Source organism: Elephas maximus, chromosome 1 (genome assembly GCF_024166365.1).
Source record: "Elephas maximus indicus isolate mEleMax1 chromosome 1, mEleMax1 primary haplotype, whole genome shotgun sequence".
NCBI lineage: Eukaryota > Metazoa > Chordata > Mammalia > Proboscidea > Elephantidae > Elephas > Elephas maximus.
The window spans coordinates 208,619,017-208,631,769 of record NC_064819.1 but is presented as its reverse complement, the minus strand read 5'-3'; the positions used below and the strand labels follow the sequence as shown (position 1 = coordinate 208,631,769).

The 12,753-nt window shown below is 40.7% G+C and overlaps 1 protein-coding gene across 7 annotated transcripts in view; it reads right to left on the bottom strand.

Annotated features, from left to right (window-relative positions):
• The window catches only part of ECT2L (epithelial cell transforming 2 like), a 79,173-nt gene extending 69,238 nt beyond the window's left edge, over positions 1 to 9,935 (bottom strand). For 3 of the 7 annotated variants that reach the window (XM_049902164.1, XM_049902194.1, XM_049902246.1), the window contains exons 1-3: positions 9,790 to 9,935; positions 2,113 to 2,333; positions 1,002 to 1,169 (exon numbers count right to left, since the gene is read on the bottom strand). In XM_049902164.1, coding sequence (XP_049758121.1) covers positions 1,002 to 1,103 — 102 coding nt within the window. In that variant the 5' untranslated portion in view covers positions 1,104 to 1,169; positions 2,113 to 2,333; positions 9,790 to 9,935. Of the gene's footprint in view, positions 1 to 1,001; positions 1,170 to 2,112; positions 2,334 to 9,789 lie in introns of those variants that run through there. The other 4 variants (XM_049902183.1, XM_049902174.1, XM_049902216.1 and 1 more) reach the window with 4 other exon arrangements.
• Between the last annotated feature and the right edge of the window lie 2,818 nt (positions 9,936 to 12,753).

Genomic DNA, 12,753 nt, shown 5'->3' with positions numbered 1-12,753 from the left:
TTTATCCTGGGATACAGACGTGCCTGGGCTTGTCGGGTGGGCTGGTGGGAAAGGTTGTCAGGGGATGTAATTACAGAGGGCCCTCTCCGGAAAACAAAGAGGTAATGATTCCTGGCTCTTGTTTCTACTTAATGTGGCCTGGGGAAATACATATTCCATACATTTAATCTTGAAAACACATACAGGCTACGTTCATTTCATTGTGAAAACAGGACCATTTGAGGTAGGTTATTATTTTACTAACCCACAGCCCTGAATCTTCATAGAACTTGCCCAACTGAAAGTCCATAAATATTGCTAAGTAGCCATTGTAATTGTGTCTCAGAAAAGACAAACACCAACAACCTGCATCCCCCCAAACCTGCATTTCAGTCCAGCTTTGCTCAAATGAACATACACAAGCTCAATGCATTTATTACCAGGTCAGGCTTTAGCCCCAGCCCTGGCTAGTCTCCTTCCTTTGTGAACAGGCCTGAACTACATGTGAACTCTAAGGACCCAGCTGGCCTTCTCCATTAAGGTCTGGCAGAACTGCCCTATGCCATTCAGTGACCACTTCCTGCATTATTTTTCAAAGGAGGGGACACCCTCAGGCCACATGGAACCGTACAGTTGGCTTAAGAGGGAAGAGAGGATGAAGGAAGCACACTGAGAAATATACCTTAATATTCCCTCCCAACCACCACCACCAAAAGCACGTTTCTCTTCTCTCCTCCCCCATCACAGCAACCCAGTGTGTGTCCTGCAGGTCTCCATTTTGATCCTGGGGATATAGAGTGAAAGGAGTGACAGGTCGTGAGCCTCTTGTAAAGTAGGAGTTGAGTGAGAAGAGACTGTCTTTGAGGCAGACAAATCTAGGTTTATTTTTGCTTAAAGAAACAGAGTCAAAAATGAAATTCTTTAGAGAATTTTTTTAAAATATGGCAACATGAGACCCTCTAGATCAGAGTAAAATTAAACATATAAGTTAAATTTGTCTTATTCTAGAGTGTATAACTCACCTGTCTATTTAATGACTTGTTGCTAAAAGGTGTCCAGGCACTGAATCTTGTGTGGAAGCTCTCCATTTCCAGGGTTTTCCCGGGAGACTCCCCAAATGACATCTCAGCAAATGATTTTCTTTCAGTCTCAGAAACTACAGGTTCATTTCAATAGATATTTAAGGTCACCTGGAAACAGCCAATATATTAATGTTGTCCTTACAGGAATTACATCAATTCATTTTTAGAATTCATATATTTCAAAGAAGGCCTGGTAGTGCAATGGTTAAGTGCTTGGCTGCTAACCAAAAGGTCTGTGGTTCGAATCCACCAGCCACTCCATAGGAGAAAAGATCTGGCAATCTGCTCCTATAAAGATTACAGCCTAGGAAACCCTAAGGGGCTGTTCTACTCTGCTCTATAGGGTAGCTATGAGTTGGAATCAATTCAATGGCATACAACAACATATATAGGTTCATGAAAGATAATCCATACAAATACACACAGGAAGTTCATGAATGGCAAATTATTGTAAGTATCCTGCCCTCGTCCAAATCTGAATCCAAATCAGAGTTGCTTTTACTTTACTAGGAAAATGGGGGCAAAAAGAAAAATTTCAGGAAGTGCTATTAATGACTAAGGAATTGGTGTTATTTTTTATCAGCCAGGAAGACTAACTTTTTCATTCCCCAGAAAGCAAGAATCTGAAGTGCTTGAAGAAACTTCTTATTCCACCCTGCCTATCTTTTGGGGACACAAGTCAGAGGATGTAAGGAAAAATTAGGCTAATGTGTTAGTTATCTTCAGAATCCCTAAATGGCACAGTTAAGTGCTTGACTACTAACAAAAAGGTTGGCAGTTCAAACACACCCAAAGGTGCCTTGGAGGAAAGGCCTGGTGATCTGCTTCCGAAAAGTCACAGCCTTGAAAAATCTATGGAGCAGTTCTACTCTGTAGCACATGGGGTCATCAAGGATTGGAATAGACTTGATGACAACTGGCTTGGTTTTGGTTTTATTAGTTAAATATCGCTGCATAACAAATTGCCCCAAAATTTAGTAGTGCAAAATAACAAACATTTATTATCTTAAAGCTTCTGAGAATCAGGAGTTCAGATGCAGCGTAGATGTACCTCTGCCTCAAGGTCTCTCAGAAGGCAGAATCAAGGTGCTGGTCAGGACTGCAGTCTTATCTGAAGGCTCTGAAACTCATCCCCATGGTTGTTGGCAGGACTCAATTCCTCACGGGCTGTTGGATTCAGGGCCTCAGTTCTCAGTAGCTGGTGGATGGAGAGCTCCCTCATTTCTTTGCCATGTGATCCTCTCCACAGGACAGCTTACCCATAGCTACTGGCTTTCATCAGAGTGAGCAAGTGAGAAAGCAAGGGAGGGTACACAATAGGGAAGCCACAGTATTTTTATAATTCAGTCTCAGAAGTGACATCCCATCACTTTTACTATATTTTATCAGATAGAAGCAAGTCACTAGGTCCAGCCCATGCTAAAGGGAATTATACAAGCACATAAACAGGAATACAGTCTATCACAATTCACCTTTTGGGTCAATTCCCTTGCTCTCCCACATGCAGAATACACTCCCTAAGGGAGACAACCCCAAAGTTACATCTAATCAATATTTTGAACTCAGATTCCAGAAGATAAGAATGAGTCACAATGGTTTCTATAGGTCCAGATATAGTTCCTCTTGATCCAAAGACCTATGAACTAGAAGGTGCTTGTTGTTACATACTATATCCAAAAACCAAACCCAGTGCCATTGAGTCAATTCAGACTAATAGTGACATACTGTATATATACCTATATATAATGCTGGAACAGGGAAAGGATAACTGCAATAAATATTCCCAGCTGTAAAGGGGAAGAACAAGAGACATATAGAAGAGCTAGTTTATAGTAATTCTGAAATCCTGCTGCAGAAGGCTGGGGCCCAATGATAAATTTCATTTCAAACAAGTACAGTTTGTTTTAGTCCATGTTGGTGATTCTTTTGGCAAAATAATCTCAAGATCTATTTCAAATTATTTATTTTGTCACAGGCAGTTCTATGTGCCACAGTTGTTTAGAGATTTTTTTTTTCTCTCTCTCTGAATTTAATTGCAGGTGTTTTGAACCTATCAGGCTTACTTAGGAAGAGCCACACCCTAAGTCTTCTTTTCCTGAGTTACTTTTCCAAGTAAAATATTTTCTGGGGTGCCACTTTATTCCATTCAGAAATTCTAACAATGGCGACATAGCCATACTCTTGACTTGGCCCTTGCCACTAAAGAGAATTTTAACATGGTCCATGGTATCTATGGTGTACCACTCACTTTTTCCAGCTCTCAGGTTTTTTGGTAGTATACTTATACCACTGAAAGTATTTGCTGCCCTCCAGTGGGGACTTTTGTAATGGAAAAAGGTGAAAGAAATGTTAGTTGAAGCAAAGTAGCTGGGGTATGAGACTTGCAAGTAAGTCAGTGCAACCAGGAAGTGTGATTGGGTAAAAATCTTGTCTCTTGGCTTTTGTATCCTTAAATAAGCCTTGTAAGCATATTTATGGTTTCTGTGTGATAGTTAGGGAGCCCTGGTGGGTTTGGTTTGGTTTTGTTCTGTCATATTTGGAAAACCAGAGGTTCCCCATGTAACCTAATGGGAGGTACCATGAAAAACATCAGCAACCAAGGGCCAGTGGTAAAGATGGGCAACCACTAATTATAGGGTTCAAGAACCTTAAATATTCTGTGGTAACCATGTAGTTCCAGATAATATTTCTCAAATCCATATTTCCAACTAAAAATTTAAACATACTCCATGACTCAGCATGCTTCCGTTAATGAAAGCATATGGTATCCCCCACCCCCCCCAAAAAAAAAATTCAAAGCAGAAAATAATCCGACCTTGAAAGGGTTTTAAGCAGATTTGTTGCTCAAAGTTCTTCTCAGTTTTTTTTTTTTTAACTAGGTGATGATGTGAATCAGTTGTATCTTCCAACCTTGCAAGTCCCTGAGTTTGAGAGCTCTCTAAGTTCCTTTTCATTCCTGCTTGCAAACCAGTCAAATATTTTCTGAGCTCCTCTATTCTTGTAATATCTTGGTAAATACAGCCAGTACTGATAAGCTCATCCCAATAACACCTTTTTTACCTCTTTGCCTAAAGCACAAACTCATTAGACACATGATCTGAACTTCGAGTTATTATAGATTACAGTTTTACAGTGTTTTTCCCACTACATAACATGAGTTGCATCTTTCCAAGTGTCCAATGACAGTTTCATGCTACAAGACTAGACTTCGATGCCATATAATTTAGAACGCATTGCTGTTTTTATGACAGCACTCCACTCCTGGAACCAATTTCTATATCAGCTAGGTTATGCTATGTTAGCAATCAGGAAAAAAAAAAAAAAAGCAGGAACTTCAAACAACAAAGTCTATTTATAGCTAGTTATGTGTGACCATTGAAGATTGACAAGTGGGCTCTGCTTTTCGTAGTTAGGTGGGGGGCTAGGTTAATGGAGACTCCATATAAACACAGACTTCTATGCTCTTAGAAGCATGGAAAAATGACCAAGAAGAATCATATGCTGACTCTTTAAATTTATACCTGGAAACGACACATGTCACTTCTTCTCACATTCATTGGCCAAAGTATGTCATATTGCCATGCCTGAGCTCGACAGGATAGAAAACTATAATCCCACCTCAAACAGAGGAATGGAATATTTGTAAAGATACAATCTACTAAAATTCTTGATCCATCTCATGAACTTAGTATAACGTTGATAACTAAACTCAGGAGAGTACAAGGAAGGAAAATTACAAGAACATTGCTTATGAATACAGCAGTAAGAATTCTATAATACCATTATCCTTTTTGAATCCAGAAAGGGATTCAAAAAGGATAATGGTATTAGAATGGAGACAGACAAATAAACCAGTGAAACAGAAGTTCCAAAATACATAGACACTTGATGGATGGCAGATCAGTGGGGACAGAATGGACTTTTCCATTTATATAAAACAGATTATCTGTTCAAAAAAGAAGTTGGACCCCTTTCTCACACTATATACACAAACACATCAACTATATGAAGGCTTTTCTCATATATAAAATCAATTACACATGGTTTGTGAATCCCCAGAAGATGAAACTAAGAACAATGAGTGAGGTCAGAGGCAGATTTTGGCTCAATCTAAGTGGAAAAACACATCATGTCAGCAGCTTTATCTCTCTCAGGAGGTCTCATTCATTACTAAAGATATTAAAACACAAGTTGGATAACCACTTCTCAGTGATATTCTAGCTGGGATTCAAGCATCAAAAATTTCTCAGGTTTCTTCCAACCACGTGTGGCTATAAATTCAAAGAAGATAACCATGTGGCCTTGAGTAGCTGAAGAAAACTTTACTGGAGAGTCAGAAGAATTCGAGAATAAGACAAAAATGTCTCTAGTGCTTCTACTCATATTACATTCAGTGAGATAGAAGCATATTTTTAATTTTTTTAAATATGTTTTAGGTAAAAGTTTACACAGCACATTAGGTTCCATTTAACAATTTTTGTACTAATTGTTTCCATGAGATTGGCTATGATTTTTGCAATGTGTCAGCATTCTCATTGTTTCCATGCTGTTTGGTCTGTTCCCATTTATCTAGCTTCCCTGCCCTTCCTTGCCTTTTCACCTTTGCTGTTGGATAAACATTGACCATTTTGTCTCCTATCATCGTTTGTTTAAGGGAGCACATTCCTCATGGATGATATTGTTTATTTCATAAGCCAGTCTATTATTTGGCTGAAAGGAGACCTCTGGGAGTGGCTTTAGTTCCATGTTAAAAGGGTGTCTTAGGGTGATATTCTGGGGGGTTCCTCTAGTCTCCATCAGTCCAGTAAGTCTGGCCTTTTTTAGGAATTTGTGTTTTGTTCTACATTTTTTTCCCATTCTATCCAGGACCTTCTCTTGAGAAGCATGTTTTTAAAATGATTATATTGGGAAAACATGTACATAAACATTTTTAGAAATATGATAGAAAGGTAGCATGACATAGTTATCGGATTTGAATCTCTGCTCCGTCCCTCCAGAATAGAAATGTTACAAGTAATTTAATATCTGAACCTCAGGTTCTTCACGTATAAAGCAAGACCATGATGTATCTTGGGAAAGTGCAGTATGATAATGGGTTGTTCAGATAAAAACTTTGTGGCAATGTGAGAAATTAAGTATCTCCTTCTGAATCAACATTAAATCAAAACAAATCCTTAGTTTCATAAGATGCCCAGCTGTTGTTATATGAAATCTCTCCAAAAGCCAACATAAGGGATTTTTATTTAGCAAGTTCCAAGATTGTTATTTTCCTCTGTGTTAAGGGATTACTGAGTTACACAATGAGCTGAACATTACAGAAAGAAAAGTAGCTGTCACTGCTGGCGGGCTTAAACATATGAGCACAGTAGATCATATAACTACATCATTTCCACAGGATTATTTCCATTACCTAAGATATCAAATTGGCTGATTAGCTACTCAGCCCAGGGAGAAGTGTCTGCTGGCAATTACCATTTTAAAGGGAATGATTTCTTATTCCAAATAGGAGTCCTATAAAGGACCCATCTGTCACTTTTTTGTTCTGTGGTAGATTGCGTGTTGCTATGATGCAACTTCACATATTAGGAGGGTCACCCACGGTGGACAAGTTTCAGCTGAGCTTTCAGACTAAGACAGACTAGGAAGAAAGGCCTGGTGGTCTACCTGTAAAAATTAGCCAGTGAAAACATTATGGGTCACAAAACAGCATCGTCTGACCACTGGCTTTAGACATTTCAGCAGGAGGGACCAACTGCTGGAGGAGGACATCACGTTTGACAAAGCAGAGGGCCAGCAAGAGTGAGGGAGACCCTTGGTGAGCTGGACTGGTACAACCACCACAGTGAAAAACTTGAACATGACAGTGATAGTGAGGATGACGCAGGGCCAGGCAACTTTTCGTTGTGTTGTACACAAGGTCGTCAAGAGTTGGAGTTGACTCAATGGCAGCTATCTGTCTAAAATATAAATAGGTGTTTCCCCAGAAAATCCAGATTTGTGGTTAAATATGCTTTGGAAATGATTGACTGAACAAAATTAAACATGTTTCTATTTTGTGGAAAATTTTCAAACATTTGTACACTAACGTTTACGTTGAATCTCCTAGCGGGGGAAACAATATGCAGCATTTCCCTCGATCTTTGCTATGTGGAGCCTATCGCAGTGTGTATTAGTTATTTATTGCTGTGTAACAAATTATGTGAAAACAGTAGTGTAAAACAACAAACGTTATCTCACAGATTCTGTGAGCCAGGAATCTAGGCATGGCTGAATAGATGTCTTAGTTTTTTAGGGCCACCATAACAAAAACACTACAAATTGGGTAGTTTTAAAGAACAGAAATTTATTGTCCCACAGTTTGGGAGGCTAGAAATCCAAATCAGGGCAACAGCTCTGGAAAATGACCTTTCCTTACCGGCAGGCCCGGGCATTCTTTGGCCTTTAGACAGTTCCTCACATAGTCTCTTCCGCTTCTGTTTGTCTGTGTCTATTTTGCTCTTTTCACAAGACACCCCAACTCTAGTATGATTTCAATAGCATAACAAAAGAAAGTCCGCATTTCCAAATGGGGCCATAATTATAGGTATAAGCGTTAGGACTCAACATAACTTTTGGAGGGACACAATTTAACCCATAATAGCTGGGTCCTCTGCCTCAGGGTCTGTCACCATGGAGGTGTTTGCTGGCGCTGGAAGTCATCGATATCTTCTAATACCAAGAGTGACTCAAAATTAAAATGTATAAAATCAAATTCTCATCCTTTTTTCATCTGATACGCATCATTTTCCAAAAGCCAAAATACCACGCCATGAAGTTGTTCTGTGATCATTTAGGAATTACCTTGTTGTAATACAAAATAGGATGTCACTATTGGGGAAGTAAAGGTCCAGCTACTGCCTCACTTACTGCAGCCCTGTGCTTGACTTGGAATTGAAACTCCAGTGTGCATGATACAAACTAGGGTCCTGTTCTATTAAAAAAAAAAAAAAAAAAAGGCTCTAAATGTTTCTAAAGTTTGTTGCAAGAAGGGAAAAAGGAGACCCCCATCTGTGGCTCTTGCCATTTGTAACTGGATTCAACAAACCTAGTAAGTAACGAAACCAAAATGGGGAGGAGGACATGTAATATATACTGTATTTAACATTTTAATTTCTGTTTGAGAGGCCGCTCTCCCTGGCACTATGCTAATAAGTCTCTTTCCTATATGCTAGCTAACTTAGTCCTCTCATTCACCTTAGGAGTTAGATTACAGAAGAGAAAAACAAGGTAAGAGAATTGTCTAAGGTCACACTGGTAGCAATTGACTAATAAGTTTAAAATTATACTGGTATTTTCCCTAAAGTGTGAGTGTAACTTGAATTGGATATATGATTGCTATCGACTAATTTGAAAATACAATTTCTATTTAGTCACTGATTATCCTTTACAACTGGGATAATGATGAGGACCTCAGCAATTGACATTGTACCTGTATGCTTACAGAAAAAAAAAAAAATGTTGTGTGACAACCGAAGCCTGATTAAGGGGCAAGATGGCTGGACAATTGCCAGTGCCTGTTGTTGTTGTTGTTGTTGTTGTTGTTAGGTGCCATCAAGTAGGTTCTGACTCACAGCGACCCCTATGTACAACAGAATGAAACACTGCCTGGTCCTTCACCATCCTCACAATTGTTATGCTTGAGCCTATTGTTGAAGCCACTGGGTCAATCCATCCCATTGAGGGTCTTCCTCTTTTTTGCTGACCCTCTACCAAGCATGATGTCCTTCTCCAGCAATGGGTCCCTCCTGATAACATGTCCGAAGTATGTGAGACGAAGTTTCACCATCCTTGTTTCTGAGAAACATTTTGGCTGTACTTCTTCCAAGACAGATTTGTTCTTTCTTCTGGCAGTCCATGGTATATTCAATTGTCTTTGCCAACTCCATAATTCAAATGCATCAATTCCCCTTCGGCCTTCCTTATTCATTGTCCAATTTGCGCGTGCATATGAGACAATTGAAAATAACTGTTTTTAGAACACGATTTTTGAGGTTCCTTAGGAGCACAAATGTCAAGTTATCATAGAACAGGCTGTACGGGCTTGAATACAATTGCATGGACTGAACTTTCATGCAGATGATGTCAGGATATTCTCTTCTGACACTTAGGGCAAGATATATTAAAAAGCACAGTATTCATACTTTTAAAAAAGATAAACATTTAGTAAGGACTCCTGTGTTAATGGTTTGTCCTATTCATCACATCTTAACATATTAACCCTTACCACTAACCTTATCTGAAGGGACTTCCTTCAATTTCTCCTTCATTCCTCCCTCCTCCCCAACACACACACATTTTTGGAAGAGGGTGAGAACCAGCAGGAGGAGGGAGGGAGCTAGTGTGATCCAGTTCGGAGCCCTATGCAAATCAGTGTTTTCCAAAGTGCTCAATAACTTTACTTCATTTCTAACTCAAATGACTGGAGGAGAGAAGAATTTACTTGCCGAGCCCAATTCAAATCTGCCCCTACACGTAGATGGCTTTTGTTTCCCTCTGGAGCCACTTCGGAATTTTTGGGTTAATAACCGAGGTGCTGAGGTCTCCCAAGGTCAAGAAGGAGGGCCAGTGGACTGCCTCAGTGCTGTTTGATGTCCTCCTGAGACCGTGTGGAGAAATTAAACCGGCCTAGGCACTGTGCCCTCTCCGACCCCAAGCAAAAGATGCGCCGCCAAGAAGTCAAGGTCTTTACCTCCGGGAAGTGGTCAGAAGCTGGGTCCCGCTGCGGCTGTCTCCTCTTTCCTGGCGTAGTGAAAAGCGAGAGCAGGTTCTCCGGCCCCGCAGCCCGGGAGAGGGTGGGGCAAGACAACCCCATCTCCATAGGGACTTGACAACAAAGACCCGCCACCCCACCCCGCTGCCACCCCTCCCTGCCGGGTCCGCTTGGCAGACCTTTGGCCGCAGCTCCGCCCAGCCCGGCGGTAGGGGCAGGAGGGTGGCCAAGGCGGGACTCTGGACTCACCCCGGTGCCAGCAGTGGCCTTCCCCAGCTCAGTGCCCTGCCTGGAAGGCGGGCTTTTAGGGTGCCCACCCCCTAAGCGTCAGGCGCTATGCTGGCCACCCTGTCCCTGGTTCCAGTGCCCTACCGAAATTCCTACTAGGTTTAAGTACTACCCTTCAGATATCCTGCGGTGGGGAAGGCTTCATTGGGACCCACTGGGTCACTGCACATCCCAGAAGCCTCTTTAAAACTCGAGCAGAGGTGCCAGCCAGGCGTGACCCTGACAAGAGACCTGGGCAGTGACGGCAGGCAACCTTTGCTTGGTCTTAAAACCAGCACTTTTAAGGTTATGGGATGGTTAAGGTGGGGGCTCTTACTCTTTACCATCCATGTTCATCTTTAGCAAATACTCAGAATACTTTGATACTGTTACCAATTTTGGTATTATACAAGGGGCACCCCCACCCCACCCCATCCCCCCGCAAAAAAACAAAAAACAAAACCTTCCTGTTATGAATTAAATTGTATCCCCCCAGAAAAGGTATGCTGAAGTCCTAGCCCCTGTACCTGTGAATGTAACCTTGTTTGGGGGAAATAGGGCTTTTCTTTTTATCATTTGGGTCAAGCAAGGTAATACCAGAGTAGGGTTGGTCTGTGTCCTAATTCCTTCTGAGTGGGGTCTTACAAAAAGGGAGAGATGGAGGGGCACCATGTGACAACAGAGGCAGATGTATCTACAAGCATCAAAAGAAGGCCAAGGATTGCCAGCAACCACTAGAAACTAGGCAAGAGGCCAACAGAAGGAATCCACATGGCTGACTTCTAGCCTAGGCAAAGTTCTGTTTTTTAAGGCCATCCACTTTGTAGTACTTTGTTATGGTGGCCTTAGGAAACTAAGACACTTCCTAATTGGTTTCTAACGTTTCTGGACAAAATACCGTTAAGTATGGATTGTGAAGCCTTTTTTCTTTTGTATGCAGATGAAGTTTTTGCCATGAAAGTTGTTCAGTATATTGAGTAAGAAAAGCAGATTAGAAAACTATGAGCAGTGTGATCTATAGTTTGTAAACACATATAAAAAGTATAGAAAGATATATACAAATATGTTAAATAGCTTGCTGACAGTGCTTTTTAAAAATCATTTATAATAATTTTACTACAGTGACTAGCATCTATTTAATAGTAAATTTTATTCTAATCTACGCATCTCATTTTTCTGTTGCCTTTACCATGTTTAGGGTGAATGAAGAGGATATAAATTAGAGAAGCTAGTATGTTGTTACCTGAGACAGACAGATGAACCAAGTGAATACACAAGGTCAATCTGCTGCTGTCACGAATCCACAGGAAACAGCTTTTGCTTTCTTCTTTGAGGATCCACCCAAGAAAAACATGCCACGTGGCAGTTTCCTTTTGCTCTGTCAGACACTATAGTGCTATTTTCTCCCACAGACCTCTATTCTTTCAACCCAACTGAAAGTTTCAAATGTGGCAAATATTTTGGAGATTTTCTCATTTTTAAAATGGGCGTTAAAAAGATCAGTTAAACTGATCAAAATTCTTTGAATTCGGAATGCCAAAAATTACTAAAATCAACATTATTCAATGGGTCCCAACCCCATCCTCCCCACCCCACCCCCAATTAGATGCCTGTTTTTGTGGCCTAGAAACAACCTGGCAGAAGCATGGGCCTCTTCTATATGGTAAAGGTGATTGAGCTATGAACGGATAAACAAAGTGTGCTAAATTCATACCATGGAAAACTATTAGGCCATAAACAGGAATTGAAGTACTGATACCTGCTACAACATGGATGAACCTCGAAAACATTATGCTAAATGAAAGAAGCCAGTCACAAAATACCACATACTGTATTATCCCATTTAAATAAAATGTTCAGTCAACTCCATAGAGACAGAAAATAGATCAGTGGTGGCCTGGGGCTAGGGGTGGAGGGTGGGCAGTGACTGACTGCTAATGGGTTTTTGGGGGGATGATGAAAATGTTCTGGCATTAGATAGTGGTGATGGTTGCACAACTCTGTGAACGTGCTAAAAACCACTAAACTGTATACTTTGAAGGGTGAATTTTATGGTATGTGAAGTATATCTCAATAAGGCAGTTTAGAAAAGGTGATAAAGCTAACATATGCTGAACATTATAAGGTGTCAGCTTACAACTTAAAAGCATTTTTTTCACTTATTCCTCTTAACGTCTTTAAAACATTAAAAAGCAAAGATGTCACCTTAAAGACTAAGGTGTGCCTGACCCAAGCCATGGTGTTTTCAATAGTCTATAGGCATGCAAAAGCTGGACAATGACTAAGTTATATAGTAAAAGAATTGGCGGCTTTGAATTGTGGTGTTGGCGAAGAATATTGAACACACCATGGACTGCCAAAAAAAATGTACAAATCTGTCTTTGGAGAAGTACAACCAGAATGCTCCTTAGAAGCAAGGATGGTGAGACTATGTCTCACATACTTTGGACATGTTATTTGGAGGGATCAGCCCCTGGAGAAGGACATAATACTTGGCAGAGGGTCAGTGGAAAAGAGAAAGACCCTGAGCAAGATGGACTGACACAGTGGCAGCAACCATGGGCTCAAGCATAACGATTGTGAGGATGGCACAGGACCGGGCAGTGTTTCATTTTGTTGTACACAGGGTCGCTATGAGTTGGAATCGACTTGACGGCACCTAACAACAACAACCCC